The sequence below is a fragment of the Tachyglossus aculeatus genome, chromosome 2 (assembly GCF_015852505.1).
Source record: "Tachyglossus aculeatus isolate mTacAcu1 chromosome 2, mTacAcu1.pri, whole genome shotgun sequence".
Classification (NCBI taxonomy): Eukaryota; Metazoa; Chordata; class Mammalia; order Monotremata; family Tachyglossidae; genus Tachyglossus; species Tachyglossus aculeatus.
In genome coordinates this window covers 20,497,128-20,518,951 of record NC_052067.1, presented here as the reverse complement: position 1 = coordinate 20,518,951, position 21,824 = coordinate 20,497,128, and the positions used below count along the sequence as shown (strand labels likewise).

The window sequence follows — 21,824 nt, the reverse complement described above, 5'->3', positions numbered from 1 at the left end:
AGGTGCCTCAGTATTGAAACTCACCTATGTCATTGAAGGACAACCTGTCTCAACAATGGTGGGCATGATACAGGGAGGAAGTGAGGCCCTGCAAAAGGTCTCACTCCTCCTTTTGCCCTCCTGAAACAACAGGAGATGAGGACCATATTCACTGAAGTAAATGGATTGATGCGGGCCAAACTGATTTACCGAGAATTTGGGCACCCGGTATTGAAATGCTGACCCTCTCAAAGCTCTCTAGATGCAGAAGCACCTAGTTTCCCACATACTGAAGAACAGTGATAAAAGTCTAAGTTTCAGGAGAGAATTGCAGACAGCATAATGGGGGCCAAGAAGATGGGGAGCCCTTGGGGCTGGATAGTCTAATTTGAACATGCAACAGTGTCAATGCTATGTTTGTGTGTTATGGTATTTGACGATGTTAATAATAATAATGATGGTATTTGTTAAGTGCTTACTATATGTCAAGCACTGTTATAAGCGCTGGGGCAGATACAAGATAATCAGGTTGGATGCAGTCCCTGTCCCAAAAGAGGCTCACAGTTTTAATCCCATTTAACAGATGAGGGAACTGAGGCAGAGAGAAGCGAAGTGACTTGCGCATGGTCACACAGCAGACAAGTGACAGAACTGGCTGCTTACTATGTATCAAGCACTGGTCCAGTCCTATATGGAGTTCAAAATCAAAGTAGGAGGGAAAACAGGTATCAAATCCCCATTTTACAGTGGAGAAAACTGAGGCCCAGAGAAGTTAAGTGACTTGCCCAAGGTTCGCAGCATGCAAGTGGCAGAGTTGAGACTAGAACCCAGGTTCTGTAACTCCCAAACCCGTGCTTCTTCCACTAGGCCACACTGCTTCCTCCCAAAACTCCATTTTTTAACAAGGCAGCAAGGTGCCGTGATACAAGCATCCATCGGCCCAAATGTCTGGAGAGTGGCGTTCTAGTCCCAGATCTGCCTCTAGGTTCCAGTGTACAGCCTCAGTTATCACATGGCCTCTGTGCTTTAGTTTTTCCAGCTGTACACAGGGTTGAGCCTACCTACTTCCCAGGGATATTGTGCAGATGAATGTGATCATGTGAGTATGTTCTGCCTCTGTCCTGGAACGCCCTCCCTTTTCAAAGCCTTTCTGAAGGCATATCTTCTCGAAGAGGTCTTCCCTAAGTCCTCATTTCGTCTTCTTCCACTCCCTTCTGAGTCACCTTTGCACTTGGATTTGCTCCGTTTGTTCACTCTCCCTCAGCACTTAGGTACATATCTATAATTTATTTATATTAATGTCTGTCTCCCCCTCTAGACTTGTAAGCTTGCTGTGGGCAGGGAACGTTTCTACCAACTCTGTTTTATTGTACTTCCCCAAGAGCTTAGTATGGGGCTCTGCACAGAGTAAGCAAGCATTCAATAAATACCAATGACTGATTGACTGATTGGTCAGTGTTTACAGGCCAGTGAAAGAAAGGTCTCAGCAAGGTCATAAGGAACTGTACTCCGCTGTACTCCAGGGTGAACCAATCCACCTGGCAACATCAGCGAAAGGGTTTAAAAGCAACAACAACAAAAAAGACCAACTGTAGACTTCATTTTCAACCAACTCTAGGTTTTATGGATTAAACAATTCTAAAACAGCCGCTATAAACTCTAACCCTTTCGGATTTATTTTCTCGCAGGGAACATCTTTCAAAAGAGAAACCACTGAGATCCAAAGCACAGTGCTCATCTTTGTGCAGTTTGCCAAATCTGCTTTTACAACTGGTTGCTTGCATACACCACTGTCAAGACCCTCCAAAACTCAGTCATATTAGTTTGGTTTCAAATAGGCCCTTTGAACAGAAATATAGCACCTTGGTTTTTAAATACAGATATGTACGCATTTTTAAAAATCAAATATAAAAGCACTGGGCTTCGCCTGACTACCTTTTACTCCCCAAGATGGGTGGGAGGGGAAATAGGTTGAATGGAAATTATAGTTCAGAAAAGAAGGTTTAGCAAACATTGTCCCTGAAGTTGTGAGGCCTCACTCGCCAAGGGTCATACCACTTCGTCTGACTCCAAACCATGGACTTCATATAGGGTGTCCAGTATCTCCAGCTGCTTTTCCATGGCTGGAAGGTAAACATTCAAGTCCCGCTCCATCCCAATACTGAAAGCTTCTTTCTGATCATCACCTTCTCGTATGGTTAATGCCGCCACAAAGTCTTCATATGAGGGAGCCGCCCTTAAAGCTAGCTGGAAGAACAATGGGTGTTAGAAACGTGTGAACCACCAAACCTTCACATAGATGCATCCCTTCCCCACCACCCCCAACTCATCCTCCTCCTTCTCCTCACTGTCCAAATGAGACTGATTAGAGGCCGATTTAATCGTCCCAGTTTCTAGGTGTTCTGAAAGTTAAGTTGGAGCAATTCAACACAGAATCAAAGGGTGGAAGGATCCCAGGAGGCCTTCAATTCCATGTTCATTTAAATGTACCCTGTCTGATAGCTTCCAGAGCCAAATAGGGGCAGCGGGAGGGGCAGCAGGTGTAAAAATGCCCCCACTGCCACGCCAGAAACTCACAGTCTGATCCAGTATGCTTAACCATGACACCACGAAGATGGCCCTGCCAATTTGGCTTCATCTCCGTGTCCAGGCATCATTTTTGATTGCTTGGACAGCAACTGGTCTACCCCAAATCCCTTTGCTGCAATGTAAGCTTATTGCCTCTTGTTCTGTTCTCCTACAGACAAAACGGTAGTCTGACTCAGAAGCATCAAGAAGTCAACTGGTAAAGACACTGCCAAAATTTCATTACTTCACAGTTGCCAGGGGAAGGCCATGAGCAGAGGAAGCAAGGCTACTGCCTCTGCTACTCAAAAGTGGTTATATCTCCCCTAGCTCTGGAGTCCACGGTTTGTGTCACTCTCCTGCCTCTGGGACTGCTGCTGAGGTGTCTGGCCACCCTAAAGGAGAAACGGGTGGATTTTGGGAGGGCACAAGACAGCAGCAGTGGAGGGTGGGGGAAATGGGGGAAGACAGAGATTCAGGACTGTCATGGAGACTCAGAGGATTCTGGCTCCAGTGGTGCTAGACTCCCCAGACCTGGACAATAAAAGAACGGGGGTCCTGATCTCTGTGGACCAACAAAGGCAGCAGAATATTTTATTTTTAGAGCTCTTGTCAGGAACTTCCACAAACTCTCACTAGGTGAGAAAATTCCTTCTTAGATCATCTTCTCTTACTGCGGCTTCAGCCCATCTTCTCTTGTCCTTCTCTCAGGGGAGACGGTAAGCCTCACCCATATTACCATCCCTAAGGACCACTATAACCTTTCTTGCCTTCATTCCTTGTGCTTACTCTTCCTTGGTTACATCTGGCCCAGGGCCCTATTTCTGAGGCTTTCCCACTGGATTTCAACTCCTAATATACTACTTTATTTAGCCGATGAGCTTTCCATTTTATGTTTGTTATAAATTTCCCTAAAGGAAGCCCAAGCTGTCCTGACTCCCCTATCCCACACCATGTTTTCTGCTAGTGAGAGCTTGCCAATTAGTTTCTTGAGCCTGGAGAACAATCTACTTTTTAAAAATGTATCATGTTTGCTTTGGGATTTTTACCTCCTCCTTGGAATCCCAAACTGTCAGGTTTGAGTCTCCTTCCTTAAATTTGCTGTCATCTATTTTTTTTTATGGTATTTATTAAGCAATAACTATGTGCCAGGCACTGTACTAAGCACTGGGGTAGATACAAGCTAATCAGGTTTAGCCCCCATTTTACAGATGAGGGAACTGAGGCACACAAGTTAAGTGATTTGCCCAAGGTCACATAGCTGACAAGTGGCAGCACAGGGATTATAACCCAGGTCCTTCAGACTCCCAGGTCTGTCCTCTATCCACTAGACCATGTTCAGATATTCAACTAACTCCTTTCTCTCTGCCACAAGTAGCAACCAGCAGCCTACATGTCAGAGAACATGACATTTCATTTTTCAGTGGAATAATAAAAGACAGCAACAATGGAGCAACTGTAGAGATTGAATCCCTACAATGTAACAGAAGTACATAAAATTCTACTTCCCAGGATTATTGTTACAAGGGGTGTATGTATTGTTAGAATCCAGCAGTTTCCTCTGTGAATTTTTTTCAAATGGTTTGGAGCTCTTACATTCTACGAAAGAGAAATGTGTGAATGGAAAGAAACAATAAATGTGGAAGAGCCAGAGAAAGGCTTTGGAAGTGAAGTCAAGCTGAAAATTCTAGGGGAAATTTAGTCTCAAAATCATGTACTCAAAGTGATTTGGGAAAAGAAACCAATCAACAGAAAACAAAATGGAGGTTCTTAAAAGAAAGCAGAGACCTGGGAGGGAAAGTGGGAGGGAGGGAAGGAAGAAGGGGGAAAAGGGAGCATGGAACAAAAATGGGGAAAAGACAGAAGGGATGACAGGACTGACATAGCTGAAGAGTGCTCTCAGGGTCAGGAGGCAGTTTGTCAGGAGGCAGTTTGGTGTAGAAAACAGCTAGTGTAAGAAAGAATTGCAGCTGTTAGCAGGGGAGAGTTCACCATATGAATTCATCATCTGGTGGTCAAATGAACAAGATTCTCTAGATGTAGGATGTGTTTACTTGAAAATTCAGACAATTCACATTGTATTCAGCTCTGCAAGTCTGCACACAAGTTACATAATTCTGCAGAGCACAAGTAATTTGTGGATTATCTGGAGAGTAAATGAAAGGGCCTATCTAGCCAGAAACCACAGAGAGCCTTTAAATTCCCAATTCTAATAAAGAATTGTCCCCTCTCACCCCTTATTTCCTCTCTCCATAAATTCAACTATTTTTGTCCTTTTGGACCAAGTGTCTGTCCCAACCTATTCGTTCATTCATTCATTCAATTGTATTTATTGAGCACTTACTGTGTGCAGAGCACTGCACTAAGCGCATGAAAAGTACAATACAGCAAACAGAGAGAGACAATCCCTGCCCACAACGGGCAGTCTATTCGATAACAATGTTAGGTCTCATTATGACTCCAAAATGTATTGCCATTCAATACCATGCTATAGGAAATGTTAGGCACATTTCTCAAAGCAGAGAATTTTATGTGCTACTTGTTTTTAAAAGGGACCAAAGTACTGCCCAACAGGGTGTATATCATGATTGACCTTAAGAAGTTCCTTCTCCCCGTCAGAAAGACGACAAATATATTTTGGGTGACCCAAAGCACTTGGGTAATTTCATTTTAGCAGAGCATTTTCTGGGGAGCTTGTGTCAATCTGAAAACTTTGAAAAAACAACCATAAAACACCCTCATCATAACCTGACAGTAACTGGCAATATTTCTGTAATGTTCAATACTTTAGGATTACCTTTCCCATAAGGGTACTGCTGCTCTATAATGGCAGTACTGGATTCACAAAGGGAGAAATGGGAATCACACGCTCAGCTTGCATTGGCTGCTTCTGGAACACTTCAGGCCACGAAGCAATCAATCATACCCTTATGCAAGAGTGGTAATTACGAGGCACTTGCCCATTCCTAAAAATGACCTTGAGGACACAACCACCCCACACTTCAGTTCACAAAGAAACTTTCCACTCACTGGGTGGCCAGCTGAATGGCCCAGTGGATAGAGCACAGGCCTAAAAGTCAGGAGACCTAGGTTTTAATTCCAGCTCCACCACTTGCCTACCATACAACCTTGGATGATTGCTTTACTTCTCTGTGCCTCAGCTCTTCATCTGTAAAGTAGGGATTTCATAATTGTTTTCCCTTCTCCTTAAAACTGTGAGTTCCATGTGGGACAGGCACTCAGTTGCATCTGATTATCTTCTATCCCTGTGTACAATGTTTGGTACACAGTAAGCACTTATTAGTTACCATCATGGTAACAGCTTTGGGCCCTGAGAAACCTAAGCGGCATTCCACAGACCACTGCATTTGCATTATTAATTCTTTCAACTCTACTTTTTTTCAAAGTATATTTAATTTGGATGCTTTCAGGTTCTCATGCCATAAAGCGCACGTAAGGCCTACCCTATTTTCCCAATAAATTGCATCCTAAAGTACACTTTCTGCTAGTGATTCTCAGAAGATTTTAAAAACGTATTAGACCTGCCTACCCACCACTCTCAGAAGAAACACTCACTCCCACACAACAATGAACCCGTCTTCTAGACTGTGAGCCCGTTGTTGGGTAGGGACCATCTCTACAAGTTGCCGATTCCCAAGCGCTTTGTACAGTGCCCTGCACACAGTAAGCACTCAATAAATACAATTGAGTGAATGAATTTCGTCAACATTACACAGCCTAAGCTGGCTAACACCCTCTAAGTTTTAGAACTGGTCAACAGGGGGAGCTGCAGGCTTCATCATAGCATCCCTGGCTTCCTTTACATTCTGTGCAGTTCAGTAATGGCAGAAAATCTGTCAATCATATTTATTGAACGATTGCTGGCTGCAGAGCACTGTCTTAAGAACTTGAGAGAGGACAATACAGCATTCTTTCCCCCATCCCTATTCCTACTTGAACTTTTCACTAACTCCCTACAAAGAAAATCACCTTTGGGATTTCTAGACCAGACTGGAGAGTCAGCTGTTAATGATTCAAGGAGAAGGAATACGCTCTGATCCACAGTTCGGCACTCTTGCTAAAAATCCAATCTGCATCTTCACTTAACTCTTTTCAGTCAAGATTATATGACACAAGGCAAGTCAGCATTTACCCAATGAAATCAAATGATGTGTGGCTTGTATTCAGATTCTAGTGACCAAACAGTAGGAAGTCCAGGTGTTACTTACCGCAAAAACCCCTCGCACCACCCAGCCGTGATGTTGCCGTAATGTCTTACCATATGCATTGTCTTTAAAAAAATAAAAGAAAAAACCCATAAGAAACAGACATAAAAATCTGCTCAGACACTGGGAACGTATAGTTCCTCTTTGAGGAAGAGCACATTCTTTTAAAAACCCCAAAGTCAAATGAATTTGGTACAATCGTATGAATAACTTCAGGGCAAATCTATATTGAAATACTTTTACCACTATATCAGAGAGAAAAAAAAAATAAAGGAACGACTAAAAATGGAAATACCAATCCTTTCTATTTTTATTAAATTTTTACAGAAGCAATTCCACATTCTGAGTAGGAGGAAAAACTTCAAGTTAAAGAATAAAGCAAAAATAATAATAAAGGAATACTTAAACAGATACACAAACATGGTTAGACCACAAAATTTTAAAACCATGCCACCCTCCTTAATATTGGATGAGAAATCTCTCAAGTGCAACTGGCCAATATTATTAGCCCTGGCCAGGACAATTCTCCCTTCCCAATGAGATGAGCGTTTGGTTCAATTATGCATTTAGTAAAATGAAATTTAAAGAATCTTAATTTCACAGAGAGCTATACCCTGAAAGGGAGCTGGGGTGGGTTGTAAGACACCAAGCTAAATTCTAGATGAAAATGTATGATGATGATGATGATGATTATTATTATTATTATTAAGCACTTTTATACTCATCCATTCTCTCAGACCTTATGTATTTTGACACTCTGCTCCTTCCCCTATCTCTAATTTATTTTAACCTTTCCCCAACTAGTTGGTTAAACTCCTTGAGGGCTGGGATCATGTCTATCAACTCTACTGCATCATACTGTGAGCCCACTGTTGGGTAGGGACTGTCTCTATATGTTGCCAATTTGTACTTCCCAAGCGCTTAGTACAGTGCTCTGCACATAGTAAGCGCTCAATAAATACGATTGATGATGATGATGATGATACTCTCCCAAGCTTTTAGTAAAATGCCCTGCAGCACATAAGTACTCAATAAATACCATTGGTTGATTAATTTTCTTCTGGCAGAGGAAACTTTTAGATTTGGCTTAACTGTTGACACAGAGGAATTTAAGGATTTCAGAGATACTCTTTCCTCAACAGAAGGAAACTTGGGAATTTAAAATTTAAGAAACAAATTTCAAAAACTTAAGATCATAGAAATCCAGAATAAGTAGACTATGAATGAGTCACCAATGTTTTATAGAGGTGGAACCAAAATGAACAGTAAGAAAGGAATTCAAAGTGAATTTAATTAAGATCATTAATGACGGACTACTTCCCCCCTCTTATTGGGCTCTGCCATGACATAAAGTTGCCCTAAATTGTTTTTCAATAACAAGACATAAAGGGATGTACTAGTATATTATCTGAATTAACTGAGACTTCAAGGTCCTTCAGATAATTGTAATATCAGATACCTGACCCTGCAGTTATCATCTGAGAGTTTCAGCCTGTGTGTGCTAATCTTTGTGTGTGTTGTACTAATTTCCTGTTTAGTTTTTCTTCTGCTGCTGCTGCCAAATTCCTTTGTGTCAGCAAGGGAAATGTAGGAGAGAGACAGAATGATACTACCCAGCTCTCTTCCTTGACTGGCCTGCTGCTGTCCCCCTTGCCCTTGAGTGAGTGCTGAATTCCTTCTGCTAATTTTCTGCTGGGTTTCTCCTCTTCTGCTGGCATACTGTGTTGGCACTGTATTCAATGCCCAACTTCCAAGGGAAGCCTTGGGAGTAGAAGAGGGTTCCTGGGCCAACAGAAGAGGGGGCAAAGTGTATAGTCAGGCCTACATATGCCTTCCTTCAGCTGACCAGTTCATCCAAGTAGTGCTGGGCCACGTGAAATTCTTCTCTAATTACTGAGGGCTGCCCACCTGGAACCAGTTTTTCCCCCCACCTTGTGAGCATCATCTGAGGAAGGTTAGTGCCAACCCATTCCCATGTCCTCCTTTTGGCCTGGAATGCTCTCCTCCTTACATATGACAGATCGCCTCTCTCCCCATCTTCAAAGTTCTCCTAAACCACATCTCCTCCAAGAGGCTTTCCCTGAGTAGCCTTTCATTTCCCCACCCTATCAGCCTGCCCTTCTGCATCACCTATGCACTTGGGTCTGAACCTATAAACATTTGATTTTCACCTCACCTCCCAGCCCCACAGCTCTTATGTAAATACTCTTATACGCTGCCACATCTCCTAGCTCTATTTTATTTTAATGTCTCTTTTCCCCCTCTGGACTGTAAGCACCCTTTGGGCAGGGATAGTGTAGACCAACTGAGTGTACTCTCCCAAGCATTAACTACAGTGCTCTGCACCCAGTAAGCCCTCAGTATCAAAGGCCTCATTTCCTGGCCTTGAAAAATGTAAACTGAAAGTCTCATAGGATTGCTAGCTATCAAAGGCCTTGAGGTGAATGACAGGAGATGAAGGTCAGGAGTGCTTAGGTTTTTCAAACCATTTTCAGGAATCACAAGAAAGCAACAGGGTTTTAAGGTGAAGAGAAGGTATCCCTAGGTGAGTTAATGAGGACCAGGAGAGTCCCCTGAGCTCTTCCCCGCTCCTTCCTTTCTGCTCTAAGCCAGGGAGCACGTGATGACCAAGAAGCCCCTCAGAAGCTGTTCCACAGAGGAAACACTGGTATCCCCAGTAATGCAATTAATGCGACCATACATGTCAGTGCATTTGGCAGCTGCATGCACCTTCAAATCAGCACTGATGCATGCCCACCTTATTACAGGACAGCCAGGCAACCTAAAGGGTGGAAGGGGGAGTCAAGAATTGTGGACTCAATTACTGAATGTTCAGGGAGACCCTCCACTGCAATTTACAAACAAAATTAAAACACAAACAAAAAAATACCATCTGCAGCCCTGTCCAGAGGCACATTCACCAAGCCATGTGAGAGCATAGTAAGATGAAGTCTTAGCCTGACCTATTTTGGTTTCATACAGATTAGATGAGGAAATACATCATTAATCCCTACAGTAATACCCATTCATCAGAAGACATCCTGTAAGTATTTCTGGATTCAGAGTCACTTCGATGATCGATTTTTCCAGGTGGCAGTATTTCATCCCCAAGTATTAGAAATTGGAAGTTTTCTAAGCTGTTAAAATACTTGTCACCTCTCTTCACTGATAAATGGGTGATAAAAAGGATAAAAACCAATTTGACAAAGATTTTGACAGTGCTTCTAGGTGAAGCTTTGCATTTGACAAACATGTATATTGCAAAAACAGTTCCCCACAAGTGTTGGCAAACTAAACAATTATCACACAGTAGAGTTGGTAGACATGATCCCTCCCCTCAAGGACTTTACAGTCTAGTGTCCAATAAGGTGTCCAGCAATCCACTGTGCCCAGGCCTGGTTGAATGAATCCACTAGATTACAAGTTCCTTGAGGGCAGTAATTATTTCTACTAGCTCTATGGTTCTCTCCCAAGCAATAGTACTCTGCACAGAGTAAGAACTTAAGTATTATTGATTGCTTAAACCACTGGAGTGAGAATCAGGAGATCTAGGTTCTATTCCCAGCTTCACTGCTGGAGTGGAGAATAGGCATGGGATTGTTGGATGCATTTAGAGCAAACTGAGAGTCACTTCGCTGCTGACTGTACATTTTGAGATCTCCTCACCCTCGAGCACATCTAGCATTTAAGGGGAAAATTAAACCAAAAGACTGGGGTAGGAAAAATACCTCCAAAGCCAATCATTTTAAGGTCAGTGCTTAGTGCAGTGCTTGGCACAAAGTAAGTGCTTAGCAAGTACCATTAAAAAAAAAAAGAAGGTTAGCTCAGGGTGACTTCTCGCCAAGAAAAGAATCTTACTGACCCATTTTTCAAGACAATATATGTGATACGCAATACTGAGATCCCAAACTAGAAAACTGCACCCTCCTCGGAGAAGCAGCATGGCTCAGTGGAAAGAGCACGGGCTTTGGAGTCAGAGGTCATGGGTTAAAATCCCAGCTCTGCCACTTGTCAGCTGTGTGACTTTGGGCTAGTCACTTAACTTCTCTAGGCCTCAATTCCCTCATCTGTAAAATGGGATTAAGACTGTGAGCCCCACATGGGGCAACCTGATCACTTTGTAACCTCCCCAGCGCTTAGAAAAGTGCTATGCACATAATAAGTGCTTAACAAATACTATCATTATTATTATTAACAACCCCAAGATCTAATAATAATAATACATAAAATGCACTTACTCAGGGCAGTTTGGATATCCTTTTCTCCATTCTTCACTTCAGTCAAAAATCCCTTCAAAAATTTCAATCCTCTGTTGAGAAGGAAAAAAGGGGACAATCCATTTTTTGTTAATAAAAAAAACTTAGAAACTCCTATTGCAAGAACAACTTGAGCACGGCACTACAGAGGACAAAGTACGTGAGCTCTCCAACAGAAGTTAAGCTTTTTAGTTTCTTTACCGCTCCTTTCCCGAAGTTGCGCTAAACACTCTCACAGGCCCATTTGATTTACCTCCAGTGATATCATCAGCCACTCTACACTACATTTTTTTTTTAATGGTATTTATTCATTCATTCATTCAATCGTATTTATCGAGCGCTTACTGTGTGCAGAGCACTGTACTAAGCACTTCAGAAGTACAAGTTGCCAACATATAGAGACGGTCCCTACACAACGGGCTCACAGTCTGAGCGCTTACTGTGCACTGTGGGAGAGGACAATACAATAGAGTTGGTAGACATGTTCCCTGCTCACAATGAGCTTATAGTTTAGAGGGGGAGACAGTACATTAACAGAAATAAATAATTTATAATATAATTTATAGATACGTATATAAAGTGATGTAGGCTGACAGTGGGGAGAATATCAAATGCCCAAAGGTCACAGATTTTGGCTTTCAATACAGACACATTTTTGGCTTTCAATATGTATTTTGTAATGGCAAGAACTTTTAATTTTCCCTCCCCCCATCCACATCCCCCCTGCTGATTTTATTCTCCTTTTCTTCCTCATCCTCTCCAAAATAGGCTAAGCTGACTTGGAGTCATACTGCAAACAACCCCCATTGATTCAGAAGATAACCAGCAAGAAAAGTCATGACCAATGAGACTGGGGGTTCAGAAATAGGGGCTAAGAATTTCAATATGATCAGGAACATATGGGGAAGCCATTTCTCATAGGAGGAGGTCAACAGTCAAAACCCAGAGACAGAACTCCTAAACGAGGAAAAGTGAGGGAGAAGATTTCTTTATAACCAGTCCTGCCTCCACCACCTCTATATAGCTGTTTGGAGACACCCAGCTCCAGTTGCTGGAAGCAAAACTAGGGAGTTTCTATACTTCCTCCTCTCCATCCATCCCCCTCTCATATTCAGAACTTAACAGGGTTCTTGTTAGAGTAGCAAAATGGCACTGTGAATTTAGATTACAACCTAGCACTGACTGCAAGATTACTCAGCAAAGTATTCCATACCTCTTTAGCCACAAGAGGGCTTCTGTGGCAGAGTTTCTAATTTGAGCCACATTTGCATTTACTTCATGGAGCACAATCTTCTGTAGTGTGGTGAACTCTTCCTTGTTCGTTATATATTTCTGATTTACTTTCTAGTGGAAGAGGAAAAACATCCATCATAAGTGTTTGATGCATTCTTAAGAGTAAGCATATGTCCACATGGTCAGGGTCTTAAAAAACAAATCAAGATGCAGATCTAAAAAGATGCTGAATAAACCCTGTCCCTGTTGCTCCTTCCTGTTTTTTTCTGAAAACCAGAAAAAATGGGTTTACTTGAGTACATGTTGTGGGCAGATGTTTATAATGTCCTAAGCCTTGACCGTGGAGATTGGCAAAGAGGGAAGACCTGACTAGAAGCCTAAAGCATGGGAAAAGGTGGGCAGAAGCAGTGAGGATTTGGAGGTGGGGGGGGATTTTCACACCATCCCTCGGAATTTTTCTTTCTGGGCAGGGGCATTCATTCATTCAATCGTATTTATTGAGCACTTACTGTGTGCAGAGCACTGTACTAAGCACTTGGAAAGTACAATTTGGCAACAGATAGAGACAATCCCTACCCAACAACGGGCTCAAAGTCTAGAAGGGGGGGAAACAGACAACAAAACAAAACAAGTAGACAGGCATCAATAGCATCAAAATAGATAAATAAAATTATAGCTATATATACACACATCATTAATAAAATAGACTAATAAATATGTACAAATATACTCAAGTGTTGTGGGTGGGGAGGGGATAGAGCAGAGGGAGGGAGTAAGGGCGATGGGGAGGGGAGGAGGAGCAGAGGGAAAGGGGGGCTCAGTTTGGGAAGACCTCTTGGAGAAGGTGAGTTTTCAGTAGGGCTTTGAAGTGGTGAAGAGAGCTAGTTTGGCGGATGTGAGAAGAGAAGGCATTCCAGGCCAGAGGTAGGATGTGGGCCAGGGGCCGACGGTGGGACAGGTGAGAATGAGGCACAGTGAGGAGGTTAGCAGCAGAGGAGCAGAGTGAGCGGGCTGGGCAGGGGGAACCCAGTTCCTAGTCTGCAATATTATGTTCCATTCTGTGCATGAGATCAGGTTAGGGGAGTAAACCAGTGGAGTTGGACACTTCTGAAAGAGCACTGGCTTTTATGGATAATCAGGAAATCCCTATTTCAATTCATCACCCCAAGGATCCAAAAGGCGCCCTAGTAGTGTGACAGGGTTCCTACATCCCCAAGTGCCCAACAAACTTAGAAGAAGCTTACTGAAGAATCTCTACGGCTTTTTCAAAAGGACAGAGGTTAATAAATCAATCAATCACTCAGTGGTATTTTTGTACACTTACTGAGTGCAGAGAGCACCATACTAAGTGCATGGGAAAGTACAATACTAGTAGATATAGTAATAGTATTAAGCACTTGCTGAGTGCAGAGCGCTGCTCTAAATGATGGAAATCACTGTGGGAAGGGAATGTGTCTACCAACTATGATACACTGTACTCTTCCAAGCACTTAGTACCTTCTAGACTGTGAGCCCGTCTTCTAGAATGTGAGCCTGTTGTTGGGGAGGGATTTTCTCTATTTGTTGTCAAATTGTACTTTCCAAGAACTTAGTACAGTGCTCTGCACACAGTAAGCATTCAATATATACAACTGAATATATGATTGATTGGAAAAGAGCATACACATGGAAATTAAGACATAAACTCTGTTCCTTGAGGGGCTCACAATCTACAAATGTAAGTGGGGCAGGGGGCCTGAAGACAGGGACATTGGGAGCAATGAAATACTAAAAATGTTTCCTCAACTGCAAAATGCGGATTCAATACCTTTACTCCCTCCTATTTAGACTGTGAACCCCATGCAGGACAGGGATTCTGTATGACTTGATTAAGTTGTATCTATCCAGGCACTTAGAACAACGTCTGACAAATAGAAAGCGCTTAACATATACCATAGAGATAGAAGAAATGGTGCGGTGTTAAGATATGTACGTAAGTGCTGTGGGATTGGAGTGGGGAGAATATCAAGTGCTTCAAGGACATAGACCTGTATGCATAAAATGTCTTAATCACAGGAGGACTAGAAAGGGCCACCCCTCTGTCAAGACTCTACCTGAATCAATCTCGTATAAAACCTCACATGACTCATTTTCAGATGAAACAACCCCAATATGTCAAGATCTGATCATTAACAATAATACCAATAATAATGGCTGCTGTTATTGTACTGGTTAATCATTATCGTATTTGTGCCAAGCACTCTGCTAAGAGCTGGGGTAGAGACAAGAAAGTCAGGTCGGATAGTCCCTGTCCCACATGGGAGTCAGGGTCTAAGGAGGAGGGAGAAGAGGTGCTGAATCCCCATTTTCCAAATGAGGAAAGCGAAGAAAAGAGAAGTTAAGCGACTTGCCTGTAGTCACCTAGCAGACAAGTGGTAGAGCCAGATTTAGAACTTGGGTACTCTGACTCCCAGGACCAAACTCTTTCCACTAGGTCGCACTGCTTCCAGGAAACCTGTATTTACCCTTCTAAGGCAGTTTTTGGAGGCAAATTCAAACTAAACTCCAAATAAAGTTAATTTGTGAACAAGTGTCAGCCCCCTTAGCAATAAGTGCTTCAGGATTCCAATGTGAGAGAGAACTCAGTCTGTTCTTTGGCTATAAAGAGAAGCATTTAAGATGTTCTTTAACCCCTTAAGGCATTTTGGCTGGAGCCTGCTTGATTTGCTGCAGGGAAGGGAGACAGGGAGAGCTCAGAGGTCTGTGTGATGGGAGAAGCCAAAGAGCCCAGGCCGCCAGCTCCTGGAGAAACCTTTCCTCTCCCAATTCATGACGTAGGCGTTGTTCTAAAATGTGTTTCCATTTCCTTTATTAAAAACCTGAGGCTGAGACCCTAAGCCCCAACTTCCTAATGCATCAATGAGTCAGATGGTGATCATGTAAGCTTGTGACATTTTCTGAGAATAAAAGTTCAGTGCTGTGGTGATTTTGCTCTCTAACCTAGTCTTAAATAGTGAAGGAGATTTAAACAGAAGTTTTTCAGAGCCCCCTCAACCCCTTCCTTCCCCCCACACCAATCTCTTGCCTCTACTAATACGAGCACAAACTATATTGATAAAACATACCAATAGGTGTGGTCTCCCTAAGATCTCCCCTGCTCCCCTACAGTCCCTTCCTCCTCCTGTCCCCACTCTGACTCTCTCATCCTCCCCAGACCTACCTCAAGAGATTGCCTGTCTCCTCTCAAATTCTACACCCTCCCTCTATGCTTCACACTCCTCCCTTCTCACCTTATCAAATCAATGGTCCCTTCTCTTTTTTCCCCCCCTTTCTGATGTCAATCTTCAACTGCTCTTTCCAATGGTTCCTTCATCACTGGTTTCAAGCATGCCCCACATATCCCCTATCCTAAAAAAACACCCTCCCATGACCTCACAGCACCCGCCAGTTATCACCCCATCTCCCTCCTACCATTCTCTCCCAATTTCTTGAGCAAGTCACTACTTCACTCTAATCCTTCTCAACCTTTCCGCTGCCTTTGACACTGTGGACCACCCCCTCATTTGGAAACATTATCCAATCTTGGCTTCCCTGAAATTGTCCTCTCCTGATTTTCCTACTATCTTTCTGACTGCCCTTTCTCCATTTTTTGCAGGCTCCTCTGCTTGCCACCCTCTAACTGTAGGGGTACCTCATGGCTCAGTTCTGGATCCCTGTCTATTCTAAATCAACACCCACTCTCTCAGAGAACCCATTCACTCCCAAGGCTTCAACTACCACCTCTATGTGGATGATTTCTAAACCTACTTCTCCAGCCCTGTCCCCTCTCCTTCTCTTCGGACCTCGCATTTCCTTCTATCTTCCAGACACCTTTACTTAGATGACCCACCTACACCTCAAAATTAACATGTCCAAAACAGAACAACTCATCCTGTCCCCTAAAACCTGTCCTCCCCTTGTCCTTCCAATCACTGTACCCAGCCCCATCCTCCATGCCTCACAAACCCATAACCTTGGCATTGATTCATGTTTCTCATTCAACCCACACATTCAATTTGTCACAGAATCTGCCAGTTCTACCTTCCCAACATCTCTAGAATCTGCCATTTCCTCTTTATCCAAACTGCTACCACACTGATCCAAGCACTCATTTCCTGTCATGACTACTACTTCTGACTCCTCACGGACCTCCCTCCCTCTGGTCTCGTCCCGGTCCATACATCACACTGCTGTCCTGATCATTTTTCTGAAAAAAACATTCAGTCCATATCTCCCCATTCAATCAATCCTATTTATTGAGTTCTTACTGTGTGCAGAGTACTGTATTAAGCACGTGGGAGAGTACAATAAAACAGTTGGTAAACATATCAACAACCTCTAATGGTTTCCTATCCACTTCCACAACAAGCAGAACCTTCTTACCATTGAATTTTAGGCAATCGGCTCTCTCTCTCTCTCAAACCTCTAACCTCAATGAGTTCCTACTATAACCCAACTTGCACACTCCATTCCTCTAATACCAACCTACTCCCTGTACCTTGAGCTCATCGATCCTGTCACCAATCCTTTGCCCCCATAATCCCCAGGGCCTGTAACTAGCTTTCCCCCTTTGTATCTGACAGTCCACCACTCTCCCCACCTAAAATAACATCTCTTCTAAGAGACCTTCCCAGACTAATCCCTTTATTTCCCCTATCTGCCCTCCCCTCTGCATGGACTATGAACTTGGCTATACATGTCCCCTTAAGTACTTTCCCTACAATAATAATGTAAATATTCTTACAGTCTATTTCCCCAATCCCTAAACTATTTTAACGCCCATCTATTTTAATGACTTTAAGCTCCTTGTGGGCAGGGATCACACCACGAGAGGAGCAGTGTGGTTTAGTGGAAAGAAAAGCAGCGTGGCTCAGTGGAAAGAGCGTGGGCTTGGGAGTCAGAGGTCATGGGTTTGAATCCCAGCTCTGCCACTTGTCAGCTGTGTGACCTTGGGCAAGTCACTTAACTTCTCTGTGCCTCAGTTACCTCATCTGTAAAATGGGGAGGAAGACTGTGAGCCTCACGTGGGACAACCTGATCACCTTGTATCCCCCCCATGCTTAGAACAGTGCTCCGCATTCATTCATTCAATCGTATTTATTCAGCGCTTACTGTGTGCAGAGCACTGTACTAAGCACTTGGGAAGTACAAGTTGGCAACATATAGAGACGGTCCCTACCCAACAGTGGGCTCACAGTCTAGAAGGGGGAGACAGAGAACAAAACAAAACTTATTAACAAAATAAAATAAATAGAATAGACATGTACAAGTAAAATAAATAGAGTAATAAATACGTACAAACATATATACAGGTGCTGTGGGGAAGGGAAGGAGGTAAGGGGGGGTGGAGAGGGGGAGAGGAAGGAGGGGGCTCAGTGTGGGAAGGCCTCCTGGAGGAGGTGAGCTCTCAGTAGGGCCCTGAAGGGAGGAAGAGAGCTAGCTTGGTGGATGGGCAGAGGGAGGGCATTCCAGGCCCGGGGGATGACGTGGGCTGGGGGTCGACGGCGGGACAGGCGAGAACGAGGCACGGTGAGGAGATTAGCGGCAGAGGAGAGGAGGGTGTGGGCTGGGCTCTAGAAGGAGAGAAGGGAGGTGAGGTAGGAGGGGGCGAGGTGATGGAGAGCCTTGAAGCCGAGGGTGAGGAGTTTCTGCCTGATGCGTAGGTTGATTGGTAGCCACTGGTGATTTTTGAGGAGGGGAGTAATATGTCCAGAGCGTTTCTGGACAAAGACAATCCGGGCAGCGGCATGAAGTATGGATTGAACTGGGGAGAGACAAGAGGCTGGGAGATCGGAGAGGAGGCTGATACAGTAGTCCAGACAGGATAGGATGAGAGCTTGAACGAGCAGGGTAGCGGTTTGGATGGAGAGGAATGGGCAGATCTTGGCAATGTTGCGAAGCTGAGACCGGCAGGTTTTGGTGACGGCTTGGATGTGAGGGGTGAACGAAAGAGCGGAGTTGAGGATGACACCAAGGTTGTGGGCTTGTGAGACGGGAAGGATGGTAGTGCCGTCAACTGTGATGGGAAAGTCAGGGAGAGGGCAGGGTTTGGGAGGGAAGACAAGGAGTTCAGTCTTGGACATACTGAGTTTTAGGTGGTGGGCAAACATCCAGATGGAGATGTCCTGAAGGCAGGAGGAGATGCGACTATTAGACTGTGAGCCCCAACAGGACAGGGACTGTATTTGACCTGGTTAACTTTTACCTACCCCAGTGCATAACACTGTGCTTGATACAAAGTGCTTAAATACCACAATAATCATAATCGGCATCTACCAACTCTTGCATTGTATCTCCCCAAGCACTTAGCACAGTGCTCAGCACACACAGTAAGTGCTCAATACATACCACTGAGTCTTCATCATGAAGTGTTCTCCATACTGAGAGGACTATAAATTTGCCAGGACCCATACAAACTCACTCAATAGTATTTACTGAGCACTTTCTCTGCAGAGAACACTACAAGCACTTGGGAGAATGCAATATAATATTTAGACAAGATCCCTGCCCTCAAGCTGGGGACAATCTGACAGGGGAGATAGACACTACAATAAATAATAGGCAAGGAGAATCTACAGAGTTTGATGACACACATGTAGATAAATGTTCTGGGGAGAGGGATGAGAGGGACGAAGTGAAGTGTGGATCCAAACTTTTTTTGGATATGGCGAGGTTTTCCAAGAGTGGCATGGGTGCCTGGGTTTTAATTTCCAAGAAAAACTTCTAAGAAAAAAATCTTTGATTTTTAACAAATGGGCATGGAGAGACTCAAATGAAAAAAAAAATGGGATGCACTTAGGTATTCAGATGATTTTTACAATACCCACAAGAGCAGAGTCGGGGACAGTCATTTGGCTCAGAACTCCCATGGCACCTAGGACCCTGGGGGCCGCAGGAGAAGCCCCCTAATGCCTGGCACTTTCTTTCCCCTCCCTCCCTCCAGATCTGTCTTCAACATGAAAAAGACCCAACTCAAGAAAAGTGGGGAATATGCAAAGGCAACCTTTGTAGCATTCATCTCTTGAGGAATTTAAACCAAACATTATGATGACGCTTCTTTTTTGAGACTTTACAGACTGATTTTTAACAATTCCCTCAACACAACTCTCAAGGTTCCTTTATTTCCGAGAAAATGAATTCAATATCTTTAACTCTGGAGATGAAAGGAAATGAAACTCAGGGTAGATGTTTGCGTCTGTGTGAGAGGAGGCACAAATGTTTCTTCCAAACCCTGCTTTAGTCTAAACAAAGCAGGGCCTGAACAGCTGCTCAGACTCACATTCCAGCATCTTAAATTCCTTCCACAGAGAAACAACCAGTGAAACAACCAGCGGAATCAGAAGACACTGTTCATTGACCAATGTCTAATCCACTCCATTGTCTCAATCCTGGGAGCACTCAAACTGCATTTAAAAGGAAGGCAGAATACACAAGAGTAGCTGAAGGAGAAAGGCACAGTATGCCATCTTGAGCAATAATACACCTTTTCACTGTTCACAGCTGAATAATACAGCATCAGTGTCGCTTACTTTGGACTCATTCATTCACATCAATGGCTAGGAAACTCCACTGCAAATTATTCTAGTGCACAGAGAGCAACATGGCCTAATGGATTGAGCATAAGCCTGGAAGTCACAAGAATCTGGGTTCTAATCTCAGCTCTGCCCCTCGTCTGCTGTGTGACCTTGGGTAAGTCACTTCACTTCTCTGTGTCTCAGTTACCTCATCTGTAAAATGGGGATTAAGACTGTGAACATCACGTGGAACAGGGACCATGTCCAACCTGATTTGCTGGTATCCACCCCAGCGCTTAATACAGTGCCTGGCACATAGTAAGTGCTTAACAAATACCAAAATTAATAATAATACAATGAAACGATCACATTACAAAATTTAGTGCCCTGGTTCACCACCGAAAATCCTTTGAAGTCTAGAGGAAGCAGCCTTAGGCTTTTTTCCCCAGTAGATGCCCAAATCTCAATCTTCAGCTCATGCTCTAACTCATTTGCTCTTATACCAAATATCACAAGCAATAATTTGCTTATCTAAAATCAGTACAGAAAAGGTCAGGACACCCACCTTAATATTTCCAACAAGATCCATTTTAACAGGTGCAAAAACCGTTGGTCCAAGTTTGTCTAGAAGGAGAGAGTAAAAAATGATGTTGGAAAATGTTTTTAAAGTCCAAGGTATCATTTGGTTATAAAGTACTTTCCTGACCAGATTCACTTCTTTTCTTGAATTTGACTCTGGCTTAAGGAAAGACTAACCAAAAAGGCACAATAAGGGATTCAAATATTCTCCCACCATTTTAGGTGTATAGAGAACACTCTTAAAGTTATGAATGGAATGAGTCTCCACACTATGTTTTTCCAAAAGATGAAGGAAAAATGATAAACTAATGATAAAATGGATTTACCAGGGAAAAGGAGAATTCTCACAGCATTCCACAGTAATAGAGCCCATTTAAAAATTATCTCCCTTTTTGAAGTCTACATTCCTTGTGCTAATACTACCATTTGCCTCCCCATTTTTGCTGCAGTTTGCAATGAAGGGCACAATCTACATTTACAAAGCAACACCTTTTCTCCTCCTCCTTATTAACCCCATGGGGTTTTTTATTTGGCATCCTTCTGAAAACAGCACATCCACTCAGTTCTGTGATCCCACTAAATGGCTTATTTTAGAGGCACAGGCATCTGGGTTGTTTCCATTTCTCTCTGGAAATAGCTACACACTCAGAGAATGAAACAGTCTTCTAGCCTTTGGGGATGAAGGGTAATTGTCACTTCGCTGGAACAGAGTCTTACCACACAGGAGAAATTCTCTTGCACTGACCTCAAGGAAAATCTAGCCCAATGAATAAAAGCTAGTGTTGACAATCTCACCTAAAACTGGAACTACTGCATAACAGGACTCCAGGAATGCTTCTGTGGGTATACCACTGTCTTCCAGAAGTTCGATATCACTAAAGCTAAACAGTTTTGTGGTAAAAAGAGGGGAAAACCAATCAAACCAAACCAATCAAAATACTCTCTAGAACACAACAAAGAGCAGTTGAAGCAATCTTTTCTTTGGTAGGTCAGAAAAATCTTCATTTTCAAATCACATGACACACCTACTTAATGCAAAAGTATGCACACAATTTTTACATGGGGTTGTTTGAAGGTTCTTAATCAGAATGAAAGGAAAACATGAATTTTCAAAATGAAGGTAAACATCAAGGCCCAAAATAGCATGGAAAGATTTTGCCATAATATCCAGCTTATGAAGACCCCCGTTACCAAGCCACACCGCTACTATCAAGTAGTAACCTCAGGATAAACCCATCTCAACATACTACATGAATTCACCACAGCAGGACTCTGTCAGCTCGAATTTCCCCAATCTGTTCTGGTTCTAGCCTAAGGAGAATCCTACTACTGTAGAATCTGGGACCAGCCCAGGTTTGTTTAAGGCGAGAAGAGAATATAAGATGTCCTTCCCCTGAGATGCTTGTTGCTGGGAATATGTAACACACTCTCGCATTTGTGGTAATCCCTCCTCA

At 43.2% G+C, this 21,824-nt stretch overlaps 1 protein-coding gene across 2 annotated transcripts in view; it reads right to left on the bottom strand.

Annotated features, from left to right (window-relative positions):
• Window positions 1-1,377: 1,377 nt before the first annotated feature.
• Window positions 1,378-21,824, bottom strand: part of PLEKHA8 (pleckstrin homology domain containing A8) — a 56,659-nt gene continuing 36,212 nt past the window's right edge. Inside the window, exons 9-14 of one of the 2 annotated variants that reach the window (XM_038740235.1) lie at window positions 21,166-21,251; window positions 20,357-20,415; window positions 12,240-12,370; window positions 11,009-11,079; window positions 6,774-6,835; window positions 1,378-2,226 (exon numbers count right to left, since the gene is read on the bottom strand). In XM_038740235.1, the coding sequence (XP_038596163.1) occupies window positions 2,029-2,226; window positions 6,774-6,835; window positions 11,009-11,079; window positions 12,240-12,370; window positions 20,357-20,415; window positions 21,166-21,251 (607 nt within the window). In that variant the 3' untranslated portion in view covers window positions 1,378-2,028. The remainder of the gene's footprint in view (window positions 2,227-6,773; window positions 6,836-11,008; window positions 11,080-12,239; window positions 12,371-20,356; window positions 20,416-21,165; window positions 21,252-21,824) is intronic. The other variant, XM_038740245.1, reaches the window with a different exon arrangement.